The sequence below is a fragment of the Pristis pectinata genome, chromosome 7 (genome assembly GCF_009764475.1).
Source record: "Pristis pectinata isolate sPriPec2 chromosome 7, sPriPec2.1.pri, whole genome shotgun sequence".
NCBI lineage: Eukaryota > Metazoa > Chordata > Chondrichthyes > Rhinopristiformes > Pristidae > Pristis > Pristis pectinata.
Window position 1 is genome coordinate 82,910,596 of NC_067411.1, and position 27,934 is coordinate 82,938,529.

At 37.8% G+C, this 27,934-nt stretch overlaps 1 protein-coding gene across 2 annotated transcripts in view; it reads right to left on the reverse strand.

Moving 5' to 3' along the window:
• srfbp1 (serum response factor binding protein 1) overlaps positions 1-27,934 on the reverse strand; it is a 146,338-nt gene that overhangs the window by 34,404 nt on the left and 84,000 nt on the right. For both annotated transcript variants that reach the window (XM_052019875.1, XM_052019876.1), the window contains one exon: positions 12,343-12,414. In XM_052019875.1, the coding sequence (XP_051875835.1) occupies positions 12,343-12,414 (72 nt within the window). The remainder of the gene's footprint in view (positions 1-12,342; positions 12,415-27,934) is intronic.

The following is a 27,934-nucleotide window of genomic DNA, read 5'->3' on the forward strand; positions in this document are numbered from 1 at the left end:
CTGGAGAGTGGCCAACATAAAATCCATTTTTAAAGTGGAAAACAGAGGTAAACTGGGTAATTATAGGCCAGTTAGCTTATAGGGAGTAGAAGAAAATTTATAGTCTTTAATTAAAGATGAAATTACCACATGTCTAGATAAAGAGAAAATAGTTGGTAGACTGCATGGATTTCAAATGGACAATCATGTTAAAATACGTGAGTAGGTAACAGACAGGGTTGGTAACAGATGGTTGATAACTGAAGTATATTGAAAGTATTAAACATGGAGGTTAGAAAAGCCTTTGTCATGATAACATACAAAGAAATTAGTAGATAAAATAAATATGAAAACTTAAGAAAAAAGAGAAGAAAAGAGAAAAACTGGAGACGTTATGAAGTGCTTTTCAAAGCTGTTGGAAATAGACCACTTTGGTTCTCTGTATTCCAATGATTTAGATCTAGGCTGAGGAGAACTGAAATTTGAAAATAACACCAAATGAATAAATTCTTTACAAGCTAAAAGGAAGCTGCAAAAGGATATTGGAAAAAAGAGAAAACAGCAGCTGGAACACAGTGTACGTCCAGATGTGCAAAGTGATAAATACTGGTTAAAAAAATAGTAATTATATTTGAAGGGAGGCAGGCTCAGTGCTGTAGAAGATCAAAGGGATTTTGGGGCACTCGCCCTCAGGGCATTAAATATGACATCTTAGGTTGATGTGGTTACAAAAAAGCTAACTGTTTTAACACAAGTAATTCAGCAAATAAAAATCAAGAGATAATGATGCTCTTCCATAAACTCGAATGGATCATACTGTGGTCAGCGTGGTCAGGACCTCTTGCTCGCTACCTCGCTCCACCCCCTTCCTGCATATGATCTTTCAGGCCCTGGGGGTCAAACTGAGCTGGAAATCTCCTGTTCCAGCTATCCCATGAAGTGCTAGCAATGGCCAGCCCAATCACCAGATGACCCCAATGGCCTAAAAATCAGAGACATTCAAAAGTAGTTGAAAAAGATTTATATTATTACAAAATATAAGTTTTAAAAATGTTATTAAAACATGAAAACCAAACATAAATTTTAAAACAACTTTAAAATTTGCAACTAATACAAATTAAAAACATTAATTAAAAAACTACTTCCACTTATCTTTTTCATTTTGGTTGGTGACCCCATTCAAGTAAATGGGGCAGCTCAAAATACAAGGACTAGGTATGAACTCTATCTTCCCTTCTGTTCAGCATGACTGATGACCATGCCTAATCCTGGTTCTGAGTCCACTGGTGGAGTGGGAAACCAGATGTGCTAGCACCAGATTTTCAGTGCTGTAATGTTCAGGCACAGAAGCCAGGAATGTGCTGACTTTCACAATGCTGTTGACCACCAGTTCTCTCGAGAACCACTGGCTGAAACGGATTCAATGCAGAGCATCAAGACTTTACAGTTGTGGATTACAGTGTAAGGTTAAAGGGAAGGTCCAAGGGTTAAGTGACTAGGTTTGAAGAGTGATCAGAATAAAAATAAGATTGGAAGGAGAAAGAATAATAGGAAAATGAATGGATAGAGAACATAATGGTATGAGAAAGGTGGAGAATAGGAACGAGAGAATCAAAAGACAACCGCACATGACTATAATTTGCCAAATGTGCACTGCAGTCTCAGTAATTTCCTTCCCTGTCTGGTATAAGGAGTGAAAGGAAGAAAACAAACCAAATCAAATTAAGTGGTTAGAAGAGGAGGACAAAAGTGGGTAAGTAAAAATAAAGATAAGAGAATGCAAAATGATGAGCAAGGGAAGCAGTAGAGAGGAAAATAGCAGGAGCAAGAGAAAGAGAGTACAAAACAAGCAGAAGAGAGTGAGAAAGTAATAAAATGAGGAATAGTGAAAGAATGTGCAAGTAAAAGCATGCGCAAGAAAGAGATGAAAAGGAACATGACAACAGTCTCCAGTTGAGATATATAAAATAGCCGCATTCTCAACTAACCAAGTGGATGTCACTATCGATTGACCAGTATTAACAAAAATTTTAGACCTGACTATTCAATGCACTTCTGAGGAACCTCCCCTATTCTGTGCTCTGTAAATGTGGCCAAACAAGACACTGCTGTGCATGTCTGAACTTGCATTAAAATGTTTACCCTGTACTTGCTGACCTGCACTGATTCCTGATTAAGCGATCCCAGGACTTTATCATTCTCATCCTTGTTTTCAAATCCTTTCGTGCTTCACCATTTCCTATATCTGTAACTTCTTCCAGCCCCACATAGCTCCAATATACCAGAGTTATAGCCTTTGAGTTCAATAAATCCACCAAAAGTGGCCTTGTTTCACTGCTATAAGTATAAGCTCTGGAATGTCTTCCATAAACCACTTTGTATCTTTTACACTATTTTCTGCTTTTAAATGATCTTTAAAACCTCTCCCTTTCACCATGTCTTGGAATATCTTTGTACCAAATTTTGTTTGATTAATGCTCTGGAATGTTTTACGGTGTTAAAGGTGCTATATAAATGTCGTTGTTGTCTACATGTATTTTGTATAAGGACATTGTATTCAACATGTATTTTGTATAAGGACATAAGAAATAGGAGCAGGAATAGGCCATCTGGCCTGTCGAGCCTGCTCTGCCATTCAATAAGATCATGGCTGATATGGCTGTGGACTCAGAACCACCTACCTTCCTTTTCCCCATAACCCTTAATTCCCCATCTATGCAAAAATCTATCTAACAGTGTCTTACAGTTTTTGTGCATCCTTTTCATTATAGACTTCTATGCATCCAGTTATGACGCTTCACAGAATAGTCTTGCTATAATTATACTGATCCATAGTCAATAGATTGCAATTCAGAATGGCAAATTTATGTAGCACAATTTCCATTCCAAATATTGACAAAGAAGTATGTAAGAGGAATATTAAAGTAGGGAGAAACAAACTGAATTTTCTCTTTGTGTATCTTATTTCCTGCCATCAAACTTTATCTTCTGCAAATATTTTGACTCTGAGCCCTTGCAAGAACTCAAATATATCAGAAATGACTGAAATCCAAAAGCATGGGTACTGGATATCTGAAATGATAGCAAACATTGCTGGAAGTACTCAAGAGTTTAGGCAGCGTCCATAGTGTGAGAAATAGAGTGAACATTTCAGTTTGATGTTCTTTCATCAGAACATCTGCTCTGTGTAAATTGTGTTAATTAGTTGACCTTTCATAATAAAAAAAAGTACAAGAGAAGTTGTTGACATCTGGTAACGTGACTGTGATCATTTGAACAATCAGAAGTCAGATGAAGATGGTATTTGTCTATGTTTTACTGGGCCCAAAATCAAAAAGTCAACCAAATGACATTGTCCAGACTTGGACATGCAGAATGATCATTTCATTGAGTATTTGAGTGTTGAAGGCATATGTATTCATTGTCTTTATTAGACGTCAATAAGAATATTGGATAAACTAAAAGGAAATTTCAGATGGCATTGACTTTCAGTCAAAAATCCAGAGTAAAAAACAATTAACTGCTGATGGAAAACCAGCTGTTTTCCCTCCATCTTACTCAGTTTCTGCTGACGAACAAATTGATGATTCCTTTCTAAAATATTGCAATTATTAAATCCAAGAAACTAATGGAAAAAACCCCAAAGAAATTGGAGTCCAATGAAAATATTTAAGTGGAAAACAAATTTCGTAAGGAACTATGAAAACTTGTAATAAATTTCTTTACATAAGAAACTGGGTAAGTGAAACAGAAAAACAGGAGCATGTTCTGTAGGAAACTAAAATCGCATGTAACATCAGTACTAAGATGAGTAGCTGCAGCAAAATTCTAAAAAAAAGACAGATTACTAACCACTAGATACTTCATGGCCTAAATGACCCTTTGCTGAATATATTAAATTGTTACTATGATTGTAATAGTTTACCAAAAGTAAGAGGAGTGTAAATAAACTATAAATACTTTTGCTTTATTATATACTATTATCATAAATTTGTTATTTTACATCTAGACTCTCATAAATATGGTATTTGTCATGATAATAGACAAGTCTTGATTTGAGGTAAAAGCAGTATTTTTGGTGTACATCAGACACATACATTCCACCTAAAAATCGAGTTTAATTTTAAATAAGTTTCCATCCTTTGGGGATGTTGCTTATGATGGATTAGTAGAGTGCTATCATAGTTTTTCCGGATCATTGTACTTCTGAGAAAAATATCTATATTAAGACTTAAAGATGAGCCAAGATCACTTAACCGCTTCAACTTGTCAGGATTTATAGCTAATGTAAAGATTTGAATCAGATTTTTATGATAATTGTCAAGAGACATTTCTAAAGTGCAAGCATTCAGTGATTCACAATGGACCATTACTATTACAATCAATTATAGATTTCATTTTACAATTTAAAGAGATTTTTGCTACATGAACCCTAAATGCTAAAGGGAATCCTAATCCCTACGAAAAAAAACATTTCAACCTAACAAATAAGAAGCAGATGGTGACTGTCAACAATGTGCAGCTGTTCAAAATAAACTAACACGTTGAGCATTTAAGTCAGTGGATGGGGTGTGACTCTCATAATGATAACTTGGGTAGCCAGAATTGCACTGTAGATTTATGGTCATGATAATTTTAGGGCTGTTTACCATTGCTGAAAGGGTGAAACACTTACTACATTTAGCATCCAAATTTCCTTTATCTAAAAAGGAATTTTGCTGACCAGATAGTTTAAAAATAAATCAATCCTAGGCATTAAGCCATTAACATTACTGTGATTATCACCTGTAAAAGAGTCATGCCCTGTCATAACCTTCAATTTCCCTGGGAACAATTTATCGTACTGATAATTTCATAGTAATTAATGACAGCTAAGAGAAATTATCGTCAAATGTGTGTGACAAGGCGATTGTGCCACAAGGCAGAATATAAGAAAAATGTGAAAAGTGATTTAGGGCTGAATATTCCATCGAGGCATTACGGGAAATTATTGTTAACTTGCTTCATGTGTGAAACTGGTTTCAATCACTTTTCTATTTTTCCTAACAATGCCGAGAAGAAATTACCTCTAGAGTTTAGTGAGGCCATTCCAGAAACAAGCAAGGTGATATAACTACTAGTCTGTCCTGCTTTATCAATTTTCAGAGATTTAGTGAAGACAGGCTTGGCACTGAATTAATGGGCAGGATTATGGTGATGGCTTGCAGACAATTCCACATGGAAATGATGGCTAGCTGCAGTTTGTGTGCCAACACGTTCCAGAGTTCCATGCCTTTGTTCGGCAGTACAGAAATACTAAGTACACACAAGGTCAAATATGGACATCCTTGGACTCACCGATGAGTCCAAGGGCTTCCATAATGTACTGAGCCGAGGGTCTGGATGCCCTTCAAATTTGGCTCCTCAGTTTTATGCCAACGATAGCTAGTGCATCTGGTGTATAGCTTATTGATCTGAACATAAAAGGTAAATGGAAGGAAATAATTTGCATTTTTAAACTTATTTTAATCAATATTAATAACTTTAATTCATTTTGCATGTGGTTTTAAATTAATTTAAAGTATCTTTTCATAATTGCTTAGAAATGACAGAAAAACTTGCTGATAGTGCGAGCTGCCAATGCGGGTGGAGCTTTAGTTTCCACCAGCTGAGGCCTACTCGCCTTTTACAGAGTGCTCTACCTTGCAGAGCAGCCATAGCAGTGAAGCTGACCAGATGTTGGGAGCTGCAAAAGAAAAGTGAGCTCTGGGCATCTTGCAAGAAGTGAATACAGCTGCAGGTTGGATACCTTCCTCTTAGGACAATACAAACCATGATTACAGCACTTTTCCTTTGGAAAACTGCCCTATATTTAATTTGATAAACACATCAAGCTCTGTGGCAAAGTCAAAGAATAACAGTCATAATGATAGGACTGAACTATAATCTGTGCATGCACCACAAGGTTTGACAGCAGGAACCAAAGCGCACTATTTCAGACATCTTGTGTGAATAGTTTGAATGAAAAAAATATCTCAATACAGCTGAAGGCTATAACTCAGTTAATCTATGCCTAAATATGTTCAGTAAGTATGATTATTATGAGGGATTTCAATGAGTGATTATCAAAAACTGAAATACCAAGCAGCTTATATATTTCAATAAATAACTGTCTTTAAATGTAGATATTGGTACACAATTAGCTATAGAATATGTGTACTCCTATAGTGGTTTTGATATTAAACAGTAATAATGTGGCTAATTCATAAAAAATGGGTAAGTGTAGTTAGCTTGAGTTGGGATTCAGGCATTATCAGAATGTTTGATATTCAATTGTCTTTCAATTAGCTAGAATATGAAATAGAAAGAAATGAATTCAGTGCACAATTTTGAGAAAACTTGGATATGAATGAAGCTTTTGAATTAATTGTGTCTACTTTCACTTTGCGAAATCAGTGAATCAGAGCTGGCTGAAGAAACAAACATTAGGAATAATCATATAAATAAGTACAAGTTGGCTATCACTTTTGGAGAAAAGGATTTTAAAAAAGTGAATTGTATTCTGACTATGGTAAAGTGTCCTGAGTTGTGAGTAATGAAATGACTAAAACATCATTATTTACCAAAGTGTATGCAGTACTGAACTTCAACCTACTCATGAATGTAATGCTTAGTTAAGTCTGTGTGGAGTTTTAACATTATAAAATTATAAACTGAATAAAAGTAAAAACTGCAATGCCGGAAATCTGAAATAAAAACAAACTGATGGTAAAATTCAGAGAGAAACAGAATTACTGTTTCAGGTCCTTAATCAGAAGTATTAACTCTGTTTCTCTTTCTACAGCTGATGTTTGACTTGCTAAGTGTTTCAAACATTTTGTTTCATTTCAAATTATAATCTGAACTAAGTATCTTTGAACTTTGGTGCCATTATCAGAATACAGAATAAAAGCACAGAATTGAAAGTCACATCACTTGAATAAATTTGAAATAATTACTGATAGATTTGTGGAGGCTGGGATATATCAAAATAATCTAGTTGAAATTTTGAGATGGCCATTATAAGAATTAAATATGGAACAATGTCTGCAAATTTCTTTATTACACATATCAAGGACACATGATATTATACAGTAAAAGTATATGTGAAAATTGATATAAACCTAATTGTCTGGCTACTTAGTTCACTTTCACCTCATCTACCTGCTAAGTTATAAGCAAAAAACTGGTACCACAGTTTTTTGATATTAAATGTATATCAGCTTTAGACACCATCACATAAGGCAATTTTCTCACCAGATTATAACTGCAGTAATATCAAGCATGATTAATAGTCCAACATCTATAGTTCAGATATTTTTGAATTACACGCATTACAAACATGACAAATACTGATCTTTTTTTAAAAAGCTTAAATTATACATGTTTTAAGTTAGAAGAGACAAATAAAGTGCAAAATAACTGATTTGTAAAAGTCTATCTTATAGACCAAGCTTTTGATTGCAGTCCTACTAGCCCAGACTTTGCTGTAGGAAGGATGGTGAAGTTGTTGGGGCTTGCTGCGGGTGCACTGGAAAGCTGATAACTACTTTAGGATTTTCATGTTAGTGTGCCTTAATATAAAATCTCCAAGTTGCTGTCAATGATTCTGTATACCTTTATATTCTCCACTGTTTTGCAACCTTCTCTGCTTGGAACAGAAATCATTTAAACAGATGTGACTTTAATCCATTTACAAACCAGTGGTACTATAATACACTCAAAATCATATGCTTAGTCCCCAAGTCGAAGCAAGTTTTATTGGTTTATTACAACATAATTATCATTTAGAAAACTAATTTGACCCAGAAATATTAGTTTTATAATTGCATAAAACATAAAAAAATAGCATTAGGCCAGTTGGCCCCTTGTGCCTGCTTCACCATTCAAAAAGATCATTTAACCTAGCATTGTTCACCTGCACTATCTGCATTCTCCTTGCTCCCATTTGTGTTGAGAATCCATTGACCTCTGCCTTAAGTATACTCAAGTGAGCCTCCATAGCAATTTTGGGTAGAGAATACCAAGGTTTCACCTCCTTCTGGGTTAAGCAATGTTTTCCTATCTAGTATTAATGGCCAAACCCTTATTTTGAGATAGTGACATCTGGTTCTGGACATCTCAATCAGCGTAATCACCATCTTGCAACTGTCCTGTCAAGCCAAGGAGCAATTCTGTATGTTTCAATGACATTGCCTCTCATTTGTCTAAACTCTGGAGAGCACTGGCTCAGCTGCTTCATTTCTCCTCAATGTGGTGACCCTTTGTTTTATTCCCTCCGTCACAAGTACATGCATTCTTAGGTAGGGAGACCAAATCTGAACTCAGTATCCTAGGTCCACTGAGATGTCTTTACTCCTGTAGGCAAATTCTCTTGCAATATAGACGAATACACTATATGCCTTCTTAAATTCCTCCTACACCCATGCATTAACTCTCAGTGATTCATGTACAAGGTCGTCCAACTCCCTCTGAGTTGGATTTCTTTTTACTCTCTCACCATTTGAAAATTACTCCAGACTTTGTACTTTTTTCATGAAGGTGGATGATGTTATGGTATATTGTACTTCCTCCAAATAAATATTTCAAAATATGACTGATGTTAAATATTGTAAAGTTTTTATTTCAGATTTTACATTAAGTAATACGTTCGAACCTTCATTTAACACTCTGTATAATAATTAAGAGTTTTGCATTTTCTTTCCTGAGCTATGAAAATGCTGGCTGCTCAACTAGCTTGATAACTTCATCAGTGATTGATGGCAGGGATTCTCTTAACTGACACCCCACTACAGCCATCAGTAAAATCCCTGAGCTGGCTAGAATTTTCTCCAAGAGCCACTGTTACACCAATGACCACAAATTCTAGACAATAACCAATGAAGTTCAGTGTCAGATTAGTTTGATTACATTTCCCATGCAGCATCTTGAGATGCTTTACATTGTTAAGTGTACTTTAGAGCTATTATTACCTTTCAAATTTCATATACTTCAGAAATGTATTTTAGCGGTGTATCCCTGGTACCAGAGTATTGAGAAAAATTAGTAAAGAAAAGAAATTCCCTGACGGTGGGAGGAAATACTACAAGAATTTTATTTCTTAATCAATCGAAGTATCATCATCAATATTGCCAACAAGTACAAAGCAGGTTACTTTTAAATAATAAATATTTTCTTCAAAACTAATAGCTTGAATAATATAGCAATTTATACAAAGGTTTATCTTTAAGAAAATTACTATAAGATTTTCTATGGTATTGCTGACATTAAGTCAGAACATATCTTGCTACATTATCAGAATGGATTTAAATATGTGCAGTTGATCTCTCATTGTATTGCTCAAAAAAAATAGAAAAAGTGCACCTCTTTCCTGATATGTCTACAGGTATACCCTTCATTTATTTTCCATCTTTTTCCTGTTCATCTCTCCAACTTTAATGGCAATATCTGGGTTTGTATCTGTTCAATTTTTCTCCTCTTCCACAATTCTTCCCATATACTGATCCTTTCTACTGTTTGCCTTTTGTTCATTATATCTCTATTGTTTACCTCTGATGCCTTTACATATTCACTCCCTCAACCACTCTTTTGCTATCACATTTCTCTTATTCCAATTATCACTTGCAAGACAGATCCAGGATTCCCCAAAATTATCTCATCTTTCACTCAGGCTTTGGTGGTACGATTAATTAGCAGGGTATATTGATCCTGTGGATTAGAGGGTAGCAAATGTGACCTCACTAATTAAGAAAAGAGGGAGTGAGAAAATGAGAAATTACCTATTTGCTTAAGATAAAGAGCGTAGAAAATGTTGGAATCTACAATGAAAAACGTAACAAGAGGATTGAGCAGAATCAACATGTATTTAAGAAAGATAAATCGTGTTTGGCTAATCTACTGAAATTCTTTGAAGATGTGACTAGTAGAATAGATAAGGAGGAAGCAGTGAATATGGTATATTTGGATTTTCTGAAGGCTGTCAATAAAGTTGTGCACAAGAAGTTGGCCAACAAGATTAGAGAACATGGAATCTCGGCTAATAAACTGTATGATCCAAGTCAAACTTCCAGGCCTATATCTTTTTGTGACAGAATCCACTTTATTGAATTTCTAAATCTGATGTATTTATACATATCGTATCATGTCTACCATTAAAACCCTTACACATTGATTTCAAAATAGACTAGCCTAGTTCTGATCTGCCCAGCTCCAGTCTTCTACAAATTTCACCTCATTTAAATTTCAGCCACTCACATGACATCCTGCTCCACATCCTATTTGTTTAATGCCCTCTCCTATAATGATGTACGATAGCACCTGTTAATTAATTTTCAAAAATTTAAAATTGTTACTCTATGTTTATTTTCTCCCCTATCTCCACAGGCGTTAACACTGCCTTGAACTGCCTCTCATCTGCTATTTGCAATCATGCATTCTGGAAGTCCCTCCTTAAATGCCATTCTTCATTCCTTAAATCTTCTTCATATTCACTTCTTTGAATAAGACTTTGATTACCTCTCCTAATTTCTATGTCTTGGATCAGCCCCCATTCCTTAAATCTCACCAAGGGACCTTGTGATGTCTTCTGCAATAGATTTTCAAGTTGCTGTTGCTGCTCCTTGTTAATAGGCAGCTTTTGCTAGTCAATGGAACTTCCTCTGATTAACCAGATGTGAAACAACAGATACACAAGCAAAAAGCATAGCAGTCATTTGAACAAACTGTGATTTCTTTACCCTTCAAACAAAAATGCATACAAGGTGCAAAGCCACTGCAAGGTGCAATGTCACTAACATAAGCTTTACACAACAACTTTAAACATACAGAAAACTGAAAGCTAGCTGCAATTTGGAAGGGTGAAACAGTTGTTTGGCATTATAGAAAGAATATAACTCAAGATCAATACAAGCAAAATGCTGGAGGAACTCAGCAGGTCAGGCAGTACCTATGGAGGGAAATAAAGATCACAATGCTACCCTTCCAACCAGTTATTTATTGACTTATAAAGTTCCTTTAAAGGTGAAGCCCATCCCTAAGTCGCGTGCCTTCTTTGAATTAACTACTCAGATATTTGCTGATTCATCTTACTGCCAGAGAACTTCTCACTGAACTAAAGTTCTTTTACAAATGTCTGCTGTTGATAGCTGGTGGGTTTTCTTTAATTCATTCATTTATCAGGATATTAGTCTCGCTGGCATTCTTGGATCACAACAGTCCTCCTGGTGAAGGTACCCTAACATATTAACAATGAAGGACTGGTAATATATTTCCAAATCAGGATAGTGCGTGACTAGAGAGGGGAAGCCACAGGTGGTGGCGTTCCTTTGTCCTCCTTCATGGTAAATTGTGGTTTGGGAAGTTCTGTTGGAGTGTCCTGGGCAAGTAACTGCCAATGCATTTTGTAGATGATACACCGTGGCTACTGTGCACTGGTGGTTGGGAGTAAATGTTTAGGTAGATGAATTGGGTATCAATCTACCACTTAGCCAAGAGGAGTATACCATCATGTTCCTAACTTATGTCTTGCAGATGGAAAGACTTTGAGATGTCAGGAGGTGCATCATTCACAGCAGAATTCCTAGCCCCTGACCTGTTCTTGTGGTGACATCATTGATCTAACTGATCCAGTTAACTCCTGGTTAATGGCAACCCCCTAGATACTGATAGAGATGGTGGGAGACTCAGCAAAGGCAATACCGTTGAATGTTAAGGATAGGTAGCTAGACTCTCTTGTTGAATGTGGTCATTGTCCAGCACCATTGTGGGATGAATGTTTCTTGGCAATTTTCAGTGCATGCCTAAGTATTGCCTACATCTTGCTGCATACAGGTACGAATTGGTTTATTTGCTGAGGAGTTGCAAATGGAATTGAGCATTGCACAATCAGCAAACATTACACTTCACCTTTATGATGGAAGGAAGGCTACTGATGAATCAGCTGAGCATTGTTGAACATCAGACATTGTTCTGAGGGAGTCCTGCCCACATCAGACTTGATATCATGAGATTTTGAGAGGTTTGGAGTAAACGTTGAGGATTTCAAGAGTTCCTCCTTCCCACCTGCATACCATTGTGCTATCCTCTGGTGGTTCTGTCCTGATAGAGGAGTCTGGCACATTGTTTATAAGCTATGAATGTGTGAGTATGACTATATCAGACTATTCATGATTGATCTGTAGGACAGGTTTCCCAATTTAAACACAGGTCTCCAGCTGTTTGTGAGGATTTTCCCCATGTCCATATTTGATGCCAAGGTTGATCTGGTGCTATTCCTTCATTAGCTGAGTGTAGTAGGGATGACAAGAGGGAAGGATAACTCAGTATGAAAATTTATTCAGGTCTTACCTTTTCGCACACTTCTTCATAATTGAGGTTTCTCTGAAGTGCAGTTTTTGAAACATAATCAGGTTTCAAATCCTATGCAAAAAACAAAAGCACATTTTATTTTTGTCTTTTTAACTGTGTTACATTCTTTATTGTAAAACATTACCTTATACAATTAGAGTCAGAGTTGTACAGTACAGAAACAGACCCTTTGGCCAATGCTGACCTTTTTGCCCATCCACATATCCCATTTGCTCATATTTGTTATTCTGTCGTTCCTTCTCAATTATCAATGGAACATGCGTCTCTTTATTATAGTAATAAAAATTGCAGAGCTCTCCATAAGCCCGTGGCTACAGTTTCTAATGTCAATACTAAAAGTACACTCAAATTTACTAATTATTTAATGCACAATGCAACCATCTGAACTTAATTTAGCATAATGAGCATTCTTAAAGCATATCTTCATCAAAATGATAAAAGGATTTATTTGATAAAGTAGTTAATCTTCAGGAAGATCTATTGCCATGGCCCAAATGGATATGTCCCAGAATCATAAATAGAGGAAGAAAACTCTAACTGTTTTGCAACTTGTATTGCAGGCCACTGAGGAGAATGGATGTGTGCTGAAGAACTAGGAAGTGGGTAGTATATTATCCATTTTTAAAAAGGAAGATCAAGTTAATTTGTGTAATTATATACCAGTCAGTTTATAATCTGTGATGTGAAAATTTTAGCCTTTGGTTAAGGATAAAACTATCATGCATCTGGACAAAAGTAAAGGAGCTGGTGTGGATTTTAAAAGGGATGATCATACTTAACAAACCTCATAGAATTCTTTCAAGGGGTAAGAGAAATGGTTGATACAAAAGATGTAGAGGAGACTGTTTCTATTGAGTTTAAATCTTCTTACAATGTACCATGGGGGAAAATGCAGCAGATCTTCCAATGACCAACAACTCACCTGCCTATCACATGTTGTTTTAACCAATGCATTCTTTCGAAGAAAGGCCAGCTCACAGCAGATTTGCGAGGCCTTGCACCTCATGGTTGGCTTCATCCATAAATGATTCTGATAGCCAGTTAGGCTTCTCCTCAGGTTCACCGAATGCCAAGACTGATGCAATAGCATCCATCTGAACTTAATTTAGCATAATGAGCATTCTTAAGGCATATCTTCATCAAAATGATAAAAGGATTTATTTGATAAAGTAGTTAATCTTCAGGAAGATCTATTGCCATGTCCCAAATGGATATATCCCAGAATCATATTACATAATGTGAGATGTGAGCCTTGTAGTCCTCTAAACTTGCACAGCACAAGATCATCAAGCAGGATTACCAGGGCATTGTTTCAGCCTGCTCTTATGCCACCTAATTTATTTTTTCCCACTTTAAGAACATTATAAATAGGAGCTGGAGGAAATCATCCAGCTCTTTGAGCCTGTTCTGCTATTTATTTCAATCATAGCTAAACTTCTACCTTGGGGCCAACTTCCAGCACTATTCCCATAAGCTTTCATTTCCATGATGTGCAGAAATCAATTGATCTTTGTTTTGGATAACCACATCAACTAAGCCTCCACAGCCCCGGGGCAGAGAATTCCAAAGGTTCATCACCCTCCGAGTGAAGTAATTTCTCCTTGTCACAGTTGTAAATGACCTACCACTGATCCTGAAGTGGTGCCCCTGGACCTAACTCCTTAGCCAGGGAAAACATCTTCCCTGCATTTAGTCTATCAAGCTCTTCAACAATTTTATACGTTTTGATGAGATCTCTTTTCATTCTTCTGAATTCTAGCCAAGACAGTCCCAGTCCACACAATCTCCTCGTATGGCAAATCCATCATTCCCAGAACTAGTCCTGTGAACGCCATCTTCTCCCCTCTCCTTTTGTAAATAGTGAGGTCAAATTTGCTACTCTCCCATCCACAGGAATCTGCAGAACTTTGGATGATAATAACCAGAACATTTACCATCACTAAAGTATCTGCTTTCAATACTTTGGCAATTAATCCTTTCGTAGGTAAGGAGACCAAATTTGTACACAGTACTCCAGGTGCTGCCTCAACAATTCCTTGTTCAATTGCAATAAGACTACTTTACTCCTGTACTCAAATCCTCTTATCATAGAGGTTAACATACTCTTTCTTCCTAATCTCTTGCTGCACCTGCATGTTGACCTTTAGCTACATGTACAAGCATATCTAGGTCTGCTTTTAACGTCAATACTATGCAATTTCTCACCATTTATCAAATACTCCAATTTTCTAAGACACCAAAGTGGATAACATCATATTTTCCACATTTATTCCAATGACCATGCTCTCACTGACTAACTCAGTTTGTCCACATCCCCTGAGGCTTCCTTATATCCTTCATACTCGCAACCATTTGGTCCCTCAGCAAAATTGTTCATAGAGATTATGAATATCTGAGGCCTAACAGAACTCCATTAGTCACAGTTTGCCAGCCTGTTCATTTATTCCATCTCTTAGCGTTCTGTCTGGTAACTAATTCTCATTCTATGCCAGATTGTTATCCCCAATTCTTTGTGATCCATCCTTCTCGATCAACCTCTTACATGGGGCCTTATAGAATGCTTTCCAAAAATTCAAATACACCGTATCCACTGGTTTCCCTTTATTTATTCTATTGGTGACAGTCTCAAAGAGCTCCAGTAGATTAGCCGAACATGATTTCCCTTTCTTAAGTCCATATTGGCTTTGTTCAATCCTACTATTCTTTTCAAGATGAAACATTACTCCATCCTTCATTATGGATTCCAGTATTTTACCTACCACTAATGTTAGGCTAACACAGGTTGGCTGCTCCCTGTCTTGACTCCCTCCTTTTGTAAGTAGTGAGGTCACATTTGCTATTTCCCTATCCACAGGAATCTATGGAACTTTGAAAGATGACAACCAGAACATTCACTATCTCCAAAGTCACTGTTTTCGAAATCTTGGGATGCAAATCATTGGGTCATTGAGATTTTTCAGGTTTCTAGCTCATTAACTTTTCTACCACTTTTTTTAGACTAATACTTAATTCCTCATTCTTGCTACGCCTACACCCTTGATTCTCTATTATATTGGAATTGGTTTATTATTGTCACATGTACCAAGGTACAGTGAAAAACTTGTCTTGCATACTGTTCATACAGATCAATTCATTACCCAACGTATTGAGGTAGTACAAGGTAAAACAAAAACAATCTTATTGCCTATTTTTTCTAAATGCTGATTACCCGAGAATATTTAGTTCTCAACTTTGATCACCCTATAATCATGTTCCCATAATGACAATGAGATCATACCCATTTACTTCTATTTATGTCAATAATTCATTTATTTTGTTGCGAACGCAACAAGCACTCAGTTACAAAGCCCCTAATTTTGTCATTTTGACATTTTTCTGTACTTTGATTCCCTCTGCTGCTTGATTTTGTTTTTTCTGTCTTTTTTTGTTCACTGCATTTCAAACTTCCTCTTCCCAATTTGCTCCTCTCCTTCCTGAATTCCCTTTAAAGCTCCCCACCCCACCAAGCTAGGTTAAACGCTCCACAACACAATGGGCAAAGCTCCCTGCGAAGATACTGGTCTCAGCTCTGCTGCAGTTCAACCAGTCCACTCTGTACAGATTCCATTGCCTTAGAATTATAAAGCCTTTCTTTCCTAAACCACTTTTTCTTCCATGCATTCATCTGCTCTAATCTTTTTCTGTACTGGAAGCAATCCAGAGATTACCACTTTTGAGTTCCTGCTTTTTAACAACTCTCTGAGCTCTAAATCTCTGTCTGCAGGACCTCATCTATTCTTCTACCTTTGTCACTGGTACCAATAAGGACCATCACTTCCAGTTGTTCACAATCCCCTTCCAGGATGCTCTACCTCGACTCTATCCTTTCTCTCTGGTCCATTCTCTTGCCATTAACAGTTCTGATGCCCCCATCACTTTCAGTTTTCAGGTCTTAACCTGTTCATCTGCACTTCTACACCAGCACGACCCGAGGGTCCTCTGATTCTTACTTGAACAGAGACCCAATCTTCTGTTTCCCTCCTGGATTTGCCTGACAGAATCATTCCCACATAGAACTACTTTTCCCTTCAACTCCACTCACTTTCTCTAGATCATTGGAGTAGCTATGGGAACTTGCATGAGCCCAAGTTATGCTCGAGTCTTTCTAAGCATGTGGAACAGTCCTTGTTTCAGCCCCACTCATGTTCTCTCCTTCAATTCTTCTTCTGGACTTTTGTGTCTCCATCTCAGGGGATAGGTAGGCAATGAATATTCATTACAAACCCACAGACATCCACAACTATCTTGACGATACTTCATCCCACCCAACTTCATTCCATTCTTCCAGTTCCTCCATCTCCACTGTATCTCCTCTGACGACAAGACTTTCCACACCAGTGCCTGTGAGATACCTCCTCAGAGGCCCTAACCAACTTCCCCTCCACCCCTGTTGATAGAGGCCTTGTCCGAGAGTCATTTATTTCCCGCATGTCTGCCCTCACCCTGCTCCTCCCAGCTAGAGCAGGAACGGGCTCTGTTGGTCCTCATGTTCCAACATCTTCAACAAGATTTCACCCCAGACAAATATTCCCTTCACCTCGCCAACATCCCCCCCCTCTCTTTTCAACATTCCAAAGGCACTGTTCAACTTTGTGACTTTCTGGTTCACTCTTCCAACCCCTCTAACCACACCCCTTCTCACAGCACTTTCCCAGGAAAACACCTGCTCTTTAATCTCTTCCTTTCCTACCATGAGGAACACAAGCACTCCTTCCAGGTGAAGCAGCAGTTCACTCACACTTTCTCATTTAGTCTACTGCATTCATTATCACAATGCGATCTACATTGGAGAAACCCAAAAGTAGGACAACCTTGTTCAGTCCACAAGGGTAATCCTGAGCTTCTAGTGGTCTATCACTTTTAACACTGCATCCAATTCCCACGGTGGCCTTTGCTATGGTTCCAGTGATGCCAATGCGAACAGATCCTCATCTTCCATCTAGGCATGTTGCAGTCTTCAAAATTCAATAATTGAATTCAATAATTTATGAGAATTAGCCTTTTCTGTTCTGTCTGAACTGGTCAGTTCTGATGCAAGGTCAATATTAACAGTTTTTCCATAGAAGCTGATTCGTCTTCTGAGATTTCCTGCATTATTTTTGTTTCAGATTTCCAGTCAATGTGCTCTTTTTTTTCTTTTCTCTCCCTTACTGCTAGCACCAAAAGCAGTGACATTACAGGGACCACCTTGATCTTTACCTTGTCGCAGATGTTCCCTCTCCACCTATCCTTTTCTCTACAAGTTAATATATGCTTCTTTACTCCTTCTTCCAGTTCTGATGAAGGGTATTGATTTGAAACACTGACTGCTTTTCCATCCACAAATGCTGCCTGACTTACTGTTTCCAGTGTTTTGCTTTTGTTTCGGATCTGCCTCTGCAGATTTTGCTTCAAGTCATATCATCAAGCTGGCTGAGCAGCTGATCAGACCAAGGAATTCTGACAGGTGTCAAACTAGGAAGTAAAATCCTTTAATCCTTTGTAATTTTTAAACATGTTGTCATAAATATAAACCAATTACAAACTGATCAGAAGAAGATGAATTATCATAAACTAACCTTTAAGAAAATAATTAATCTGTAATCCATGGAGAAAAAATAAAAACGATAAGCTAGTTTAGGCGTAATTACAGTTTATTCAAAAAGGCTTAAAACATTTAACAGTTCTTACAGCTAGATTAGGGTATAAAAAATTGAAGTTAATAGCTAATCACTGTTTCTGTGTAGACTGGTAAAGAGGGCATTACTGAGGGCAGTTTCTGGATTTCTGAGATTAAATGTGCATTACTGGATGCCAGAATTTACTGCCAATTTTGTATAGTAATGGCAATAAATGCCAACAGTGACACTGCCATTAAAGACACATATTCTGGCCCATGATCCTGAAGTAAGTTGATGACAGAATACATCAACAGCATGAGTGGACCTGGCAGACTGACAAACATTTCTTTGCACCAAATAAAATACTTTTATATATTTACCCTGACAAGGTTGTGTAACTTTGGAATAAACATAGGTGGTGGTGGTTTTGGATTTCAGGGTGGTGTAGAAGGGGAATGGATCTTCCATTCAGTCCTGCAATAAACTGTTATCCAGCCATTCCTAATGCAACCAGAGATCTACCGCATCCATCCCCTGGGAAGCTTGAGGACCACCATTAAGATAGGCAAAGAGGAAAAATTTATACATTTAAAATAAAAATAGAGCTATTTTTTACCTGCAGAGTGAGATTCTGCAGCTTCATTTACTCTCATTGTGTCTTTAATGTTGAATGACATTGCAGGAACATTAACCTCATTCTAAAAGCCCATACACCATGAAAAAGCTGCCCTGAATGTCCATGGCACATTTAATTTGTGTTTCCTATAAAAGTCTGACAATTTTTTAAACACTCATTGGGAGGTTGACACCAAGTTCCCATCTTACCAAGGCTAATAGTGGATTTGAAGGTATCATTCAGCAATTTGTGTTAATTCTCAAATATGAGGCCTCTTCCTAGCCACAAACTGCTGGATTTAAGGCATTAATAACAGCACGCGTCTTGAATATGGATCATTTTTCCACCAAATTCTAAGCCATTAACTTTCACATCTGAAGCTAAAATTTACAGCACATAAGAATATTTCCTGCATTTGGTAACTCAGATCATGAATTAGTAAAAAGCTTAATGCTAGTTTGTTTGCCATGCTGGAAGGGGACTTCATGTAAGTTACAACTACATCAATAAGAATTTTTTTTGTTTCCTTTTTCACTGAGTACTGAAAGTGAAACTGGGGACTAAAACCTGAAAGGCTGAGAATGGTAATTTTTGCAAACTTGTGGTGGGATTATATAGTAAATCAGATTTTATGTAGGTACACTTAAATGAGCCCTTAAAATACACACTTTAAGTGGAGGATGTTAGCCAAAATTCACAAATTTAAATTTGGCTCTGGCATCTGGCGAGTGTGGGTATATATAACCCAGTAACAGGAAAACTGCATTTGTGGTCATTCTAATCAGTTGAATTGTCAGCATAACAGGAAGCATGATTTTATGTTAGTAAAATTAAAAGGATTTAAGCACACAATCTAACTCACATTTATTGCTTGCTTAATATCCACAGTAAACAGTGGCATGATCTATCTATCTGTGTTGATGAAGATTAACAATCCAATGTCACTATGCTATTCTGGCATATTTCTGTTCCAAATTAGAGACCTCTTGCATTTTTCTGGACAGCTTTCTTATAATGAAGAATTCCACTGAGAAAAGAATAGTTATTCTCCTCAGTAATTTATTGTAGATGAAATGCTTTCTGGATGTTTCCAAAATACACATATATGCTCCAACTGCCAGTTTGCTCTCTCTGTGTACTAACATTTCACTTGAAAACAGTAAGTTTTCATTCCTAGTTGCTTGCTATAGTGCAGATAGGTGGGAATGTACATCTAACTTGACCTACTCTGGTTTCCAATCAAATTTCAATATGATTTTCATTGAACAGGGTTAATCATGTGAAAAGCAAATGGAAAAATAAAATAGTTCTCATTATTTCTATCTCAATAGTATCCAGTCATGTTCTTGACTACACAATATAACCAGGAACATCAGGCACTATAAAAAGGTCAGAACGTGGTTTGAACTGAACAGCTAAATAAGACAGCTAGAATGTAGAGTATCCAGAAATTCTGCACTCAATTTAACATGTGCCAGAATAGCATAGTGCTATTTGATTGTTAATTTTCATCAAAACAGATCATGCTACTGCCTACAACAGATAGTAAGCAAGCAATAAATGTCATTAGAGTGTGTGCTTAAAACATAAAATCATGTTTTCTCTTATTTTGTTGTTGCTAATTGTTCCAATATGCGGCGTTGCTGCCAATTACTCCCACCACAACCTTCATTATCCCCCTAACTCATTGTACAACTCTGACCCAGTTCCAGATTCACAAAGATCAGACTGAATGGAGCAGGAGCAAGGGAGGGTCCTGAGGCAACACCACCTATTTTCCAGAACATACAATTAGCAGTACCACAGAGGTTGCATTTTACTATGAAGTCAACACTGATTTTTATCCACAGTTCAAATGAGGTTCAGGAACTTTTCCCAGCAGTAATGACTGCCCTTAACTTTCATATTATGGGATTATTATGAGCTATTTCTAGCAGCCTCATTGACATAAGACAATCAGTCATGCACAGCTGCATTAACCAGATGAAGAATGCAAATTCACCTTCCTTGAATGGACAACCAATGACAACATCCGAAGCATATCACGTGGCAGAATTTTGGAATGTCCAAGGAGTCACAGAATGTACTCTTCCAGTTATACATGTGTCTTTACTTGATCTTACCAGTATGTTGATGGAAAAGGATTGCACTGTCTCTACGTGCAGCTCCTTTGCATCCAAAAGCCTTTGGATTAATGTACATCTTAGATAAGTATCATTATTTGTAATCCAGTATGTCAACTCTTTACTGTGGCTTCCAGGCGATAAAGCTATGCTCTGCAGAGATCAGTTCCAGACACTGTACACTTCCATAGGGTGGGGACAGTGGTGGTGTTTGCAATGGGTGGGGGGGGGGGGGGGGGGGGGGGGGGGGGATGTTGGGAAGAGGGGAATGGTGGTTTGCAATTTTGGACATCCACTACTACAAAAGAAAACCACCTATCCAGGATGTCCTGCAACCAGGAAACAAGAAATTTCCTACGTGCAGATGCTCCATGAAAGCTTTCTGGTGAATCTGATTGTTTATGAACCTTTATGTTAAATGGGTATGCAAAAATTAAATCAGTTAATAAGGTTAATATACACTGAATACATTGCAGGAACGTGAGCAAGATTTTTGTATTTAAAGACTTATGTTGAATGATTTTCTAATAATATATTTTTAAAGATATTGGGGGAACTTGTTAAACAAGTATTTAACAAGGAGGCGGAGGCTAAGGCAAGTCTCTGGTAGAAAGGGAGGACGTCCTGGAGGGATTGTCCACTGAGTCAGTGTTGGTGGATGTCAGAAACAAGAAGGGAGCGATCACACTATTGGGAGTATTCTACAGACACCCTGCCCACCCCCCCCCCCCCCCCCCCCCCCCCCCACCCCCTGGCCCCAGTAGCAGCAGAAACACTGAGGAGCAGTTTGGGAGGCAGAATTTGGAAAGGTACAAAAATAACAGGGTTGCTGTCATGGGAGATTTCAACTTCCCTAATATTGATTGGCATCTCCTTAGTGTAAAGGGGATAGATGGGGCAGAATTTGTTAGGAGTGTCCAGGAAGGATTCCTGACACAGTATGTGGACAGGCCAATTAGTGGAGAGGCCATACTGGACCTGGTACTAGGCAATGAGCCTGATCAGGTTTCAGGTCTCCCGGTGGGAGGGCATTTTGGAGACGGTGACCATAACTCCTTGACCTTTACTATCACCTTGGGGAGGGATAGGAGCAGACGATATGGGAAAGTATTTAATTGGAGGAGGGGGAATTATGATGTTATTAGGCAGGAGCATGGGAGCATAAATTGGGAACAGATGTCCTTGGGGAAGTGCACAATGTTTAGGGAGTACTTGCATGCGGTACTGGATAGGTTTATTCCATTGAGGCAGGGTAAGGATGGTAGAGTGAAGGAACATGGTTGGTAAGAGATGTAGGATATCTTGTCAAGAGGAAGAAAGAAGCTTACCCGAGGATTAGAAAGCAAGGATCAGACAGGGCTCTGGAGAGTTACAAGGTAACCAGGGGCGAGCTTAAGAATGGACTGAGGAGGGCTAGAAGGGGACCTGAGAAGGCCTTGGTGAGTAGGATTCAGGAAAACTGCAAGGCGTTGTGAAGAATAGTTGGATGACTAGAGTGAGGGTAGGACTGATCAGGGATAAAAGAGGAAACATGTGCCTGGAGTCAAAAGAGGTAGGGGAGGTCCTTAATGAATACTTTGCTTCAGTATTCACCAGTGAGAGAGACCATGACATTTGTGAGGATGGCATACAACAGACTGATATACTAGAGCATGTGGATGTACTGGAACTTTTGAAAAACATTAGGATCGATAAGTCACCGGGGTCAGAAGGGATATATCCAAGGTTATTACAGAAAGCAAGGGATGAGATTGCTGTGCCTTTGGAGGTGATCTTTGTGTCCTCACTGGCCACAGGAGTAGTGCCAGGTGATTGGAAGGTGGTAAATGTTGTTCCTTTGTTCAAGAAAGGAAGTAGGGATAACCCTGGGAATTACAGACCAATGAGTCTTACTTCAGTGGTGGGCAAATTACTGGAGAAGATTCTTAGAGACAGGACTTATGAGCATTTGGAGAAGCATAGGCTGATTAGGACAGTTAGCATGGCTTTGAGGGGCATGTCGTGACTCATGAGCCTGACTGAATTCTTTGAGGATACGACAAAGCACATTGATGAAGCTAGAGCAGTGGATGTGGTGTACATGGTTTTTAGTAAGGCGTTTGATAAGGTTCCTCATGGAAGGCTCATTCAGAAAGTCAGAAGGCATGTAATCTGAAGAAACTTGGCTGTGTGGATTCAGAATTGGCTCACCCATCTGTTCTGGGACCCCTGCTCTTTGTGATTTTTATAAATGACTTGAAGAAGTGGAAGGGTGGGATAGTAAGTTTGCAGATGACACGAAGGTGGGTGGTGCAGTAGATAGTCCAGAAGGTTGTCATAGGTTGCAATGGGATATAGACAGGATGCACAGCTGGGCAGAGAAGGGACGGATGGAGTTCAGTCTGGAGAAGTGTGAAGTGATAGACTTTGGAAGAACAAACCTGAAAGCAGAGTACATGGTTAATGGCAGGATTCTTAGCAGTTCTGGAGGAACAGAGAAATCTTGGGGTCCAAGTACATAGATCCCTCAAAGTTGCCTCAAGAGGATAGGCAGTTAAGAAGTTGTATGGTGTGTTGGCCTTCATTAGCCAGGGGATTGAGTTTAAGAGCCAAGAGGTAATGTCACAGCTCTATAAGACTCTGGTTAGACAACATTTGGAATATTGTGTTCAGTTCTGGTCACTACATTATAAGGAGGATGTGGAAGCTTTGGAGAGGGTGCAGAGGAGATTTACAAGGATGCTACCTGGGTTGGAGAGCATTTCCTATGAAGAGAGGTTGAGCGAGTTAGGGCTTTTCTCTTTGGAGTGACGGAGGTTGAGAGGAGACTTGACAGCGGTATATAAGATTATGAGAGGCACAGACAGAGTGGACAGCCAGGTTCTTTTCCCCAGCATGGCAATCACCAATAATAGAGGTCACCCATTTAAAGTGCATGGAGAAAAGTTCAGGGGAGATATCAGAGGTAGGTTTTTTTTTTAAACAGAGAGTGGTGCGTGCCTGGAATGCACTGCCGGGGGTGGTGGTAGGGGCCAATATGATAGGGTCATTTAAGCGACTATTAGATAGGCAGATGGTCAAAAGAAAAATAGAGGGTTATGGGAGGTGAAGTGGAAAAAGGGATAGATTGAAACGGGATAAGGTTTATATAGTCAGTACAACATCGTGGGCCAAAGGGCCTGTACTATGCTGTACTGTTCTCTGTTGACTGAAATTAACCCCTAACATAAAAGCAATCATTAAATTGTCTGCTGTCAACTTGTTGCTTTGGTTGTTGAAAAATGGAGAACACAAAAAAGGCTGTTTTTTTGTTTGTTGCCCGTCTTTTCCTTTACCAAATGCTTTTTTAAAAAATAGGTAATGCCTCTTTAACAGGACTAATTTTAAATGGGAAATTATATATTGCTCTTTGTTCTTTTTAAAACAATTATTACAGCTATGAAGGGGGGGGGGGAGAATCCAATTTCATTATATTAAATTTGAAAGAAGGATAACTAAGTTCAGGGTGGAGATGAAGACAGTTATGACTTATTTGCACCCGGTTTACAAGTCTGGGTGGTAATTGCCAATAACTTTGCCGTAAGATGACAGCTTTATACTGTACCCATTTAGACCTTTGAATGGCATGGATTGGAATATTTTATTTGAATCTATTAACAATACTTCTCAATTTTATAAGCAATTTGTGATCAAGATGGGAAAAAAATCACCACCCAGCTCGTTAAGCTCATCCTATAAAAGGGAAGCTGATGTAAGAGAGGATAATCTGCCTTACTTTTTGCCACCTTGTTTATGAAAACTCTTCCATTTGTATTCTCCATGACTCTTTTACTGCCTCTCCCCACACAACGCTGGCTAAACTCAGTAATCTCAAACCAGGAAATGACCAATTATGGAACCTCTAATATGTATTCACCCAATTCATTTTTAAACTTACCATGCACTTTCTAGTAAGACATTCTTCTTTAACAAGTATCAAGCAGAACAACCTTACAGTAGCACTACAAATAATAACACCAGTTTTCAACTGTTAAAAAGATTTCCACAGCTCTACATGCTCTGGAACAATGTAAATAAGCTCCCCTTCAGAGATCAAACTAATTTTTCCACACGGATATTCCTTTCCCTGCAATAATATTCCACTGCTTTGAAATCGTGTGGAACAGAATCCCATCAAAGCAACACCTACGACCATCTGACTCTAATTACACCAAAAGTTCAGGCTGACATTTTAACTTTTTAAATAATCAGTAGAAATCAAATGGATAACTATTATGTTCTGCAAAAGCAGACTCAACAGTAAAGAATGCAATTATGTGGTAAAAATTATGCTGAGGGAGGTTAGCAAAGAGGATGAAAAGGTATTTTTAAGTTCATTCTCAGGACATTTTTTTTATCACTGTCATGTAGTTCACTATTTGAATGCATTCATATAAAATGTCACATTATATAAAATTATCCATTATAAAAATAACAAAATTATGCTCAGAAAATAAACTAATCAGAGCTTCGCATTTTTTCTTAGATGGAATGGGAAGAAAACTTGAAGAATGTATTTCTATCTACGGTGCATTTAAAGATAGCATCTTAGGCACCAATTCCATTACTATTTTAAAATTAAGTGCTGCATAGTTGGAGGGAATTTTCTTTTAAACAGATTCCATAACAATTAAATATTTTTTTTCCTGTGTTCATTAATGCAAACAAAGTGTTACTATAGCATTGGGATGCCTACTTTGTTCTGGGATCTAATGCTAATGTGAAATGCACTTGCCCTACCTGGATCACCATTTCAAAACAACATAGGACGTGAGACAAGTAACACAGGACAAATGTTTGTACACTATTAGAGAGCCATTCATATAATCAATAATCCAAAAGCAAAAATTTCAGATGCCAGAAATACTGGCTGCACTCAGCTGATCAGACAGCATCTGTGGACAGGTGAAAGGACATTAACTTGAAACATTATCTCTCTCCCCACAGATGCTGCCTGATCATTTGAATTCCCAAGAATTTCCTGTTTTTATTTATACTTGACTAAACACAATTCCATTGAGTTTAAGATTTGTAGAAAATGAAAACTTCAGTTGAAATTTCTTTTTCTTAAAATAAGTTAAACATTCAAGTGCTAGATTTCAACGATGGTTTTGAGAATTTTACTTTCCTAAACATTCTTAATAGTATATGCTATTTAAAAAAATATTTCAATCTTCAACAGCTCTTCTCACTGCTCAATGAGCAAATGCATTACTTGGCAATGAATTAAGTTGTACAGATCATAAATTTGCCAGGATTGTTCCCCGGTATGGGCTGGGTTTGCTGATCTTCACAAGGATAATAGTGAGAGCAGAAATGAACAAAAGGTGTTGCCCATCTGATTGCTATAAAGGATGCCTGTGTAAATGCTGAATGAATATAAGATTAGGTTCAGCTTGAGTAACCTGCCTCAAATGGTCTCTGGGATTAATAAGTACTGCCTGTATGTTGGTGTCTACAGAGTGAGGAGGAAAATTTGGATGGGGAATAAACAGAGGAATTAAAGGAATAATCAACTCTATTCTCAGTACACATATGCTCCTTAAAATAAAATGGAACATTTAACTTTGCAAGTCGCCAATGACTACATTCCTCCCACAAAGGCATGGTTTCATCTGGTGAATCTTACACTCTTTGGACAAAAATAATAAATTGGCCAAATTCCACACTTGGAATTTCTTGATTTCAGTGAAATTACTGTCTGAATAAATTCTTTGCAGTCCACAAAAACCTTTATTTAATGAGGAAGCAGGTGGACTCATTCCAATTACATCAGCTAGGGGAATCCCACATAGAAAATAAACTGTTTAGTGCTGGTATGACCATATCTTGGAACGGTTTCATTCCCGGCCTTTAAATGATACTTAAGGACTTGACATGCTCTGCCGGATTTCATTGGTGTCAATCTCACTTTAGTTTTTCATTAAAATAACACATCTGCTAAAGGAAGAGTTGAGGATTTTGTTTTAATCCAAAAGTAGGAATCTGGAACTCACTGTCTGAAAGGGTGGTAGAGACAGAAACCTTTACAACATTTAAAAGGTACATGGATGTGCACTTGATAGACAAATGATCTCTTAATATGTCGTACTTTTACGAAAAATGAAAATTCCAGGAGAGGACAGGGAGAACCTTGCTGTGTTGACATGGTGGATAGGGGTAAGGCAGTGATGTGATAGATGCGGCTAAAAGGATAATTATATTCTTTGTGACAAAGGAATCCATGAGCTCCTCACACTTGCTATTGGAGATTAATGTGGAGGGCAGGGGAGAAGAGTTTAAGGAGATAATTTGACATTGTAGAAAATAAACCAGGATCAAAATTGTTTGCTGTGATGATCCTAAAGTAGCATGAAAAATTGAAAACAAGAAAAAAGGGCTTGATGTGGTCAGACCAGTACTGGTGATGAATAGCTAAATCATGTGCAATAAATGTCCAAATTGCAATTCTTGAACTTGAGATATTTCAATTCTTGAACTTGAAAAGACCACAATTAGGGGAATTTTAATGATGGTGAACAGCAAGAATTTCATTGGGACCAAAACAAAAGGTGTGACTGAACAGACTATTCAGGATGACAAATGATAGCCAAAGCCTAGTACTGGGAGTTTGATACTTGGAGATTTTGTTCCACGAGTAGGCACTGTTGGAAGTTGTATTGGTAGGTGATTATAAATAAGAATCAGATGGCTTAGTCTGCATTGGAGATGCTGGAAAATGAGAAATCATGGCGGGAGAAGTTTAAGGATAAAGGCAATGAATGCAGAGGAAAAAGCAAGGGGAGTTGAGGTGGAGGTTTAAATCAGCTGGGAAAGTTGGCTCAGTACAAAAGTTAGAGGAGCAATGCAGTATTTAACTTAGTGCAAAATACAAAAAAAAGCACACAATTGTTTTGCAAATAGAAAATATGATTTTTGCAGTTAATTATATAATTATGCAGATGCACCGTTCTCAGAAGTATTCTTAAAAAGATTGATCATCCAAAGCATTTCACAGCAGCCTCTGAAAAGGACCATTAGTAGGTGGAAAAGAAAGAAATGTCTACAACATTATCATTTAACCAACTGCTGCTTAAAGTAGATTTCTTGTACAAATGCAGCAGGCACATAAAACAAATGACATGATGGTTCTAAACCCCCTAAATTATTCTGGTATCTGCAAAATCAAACAGATT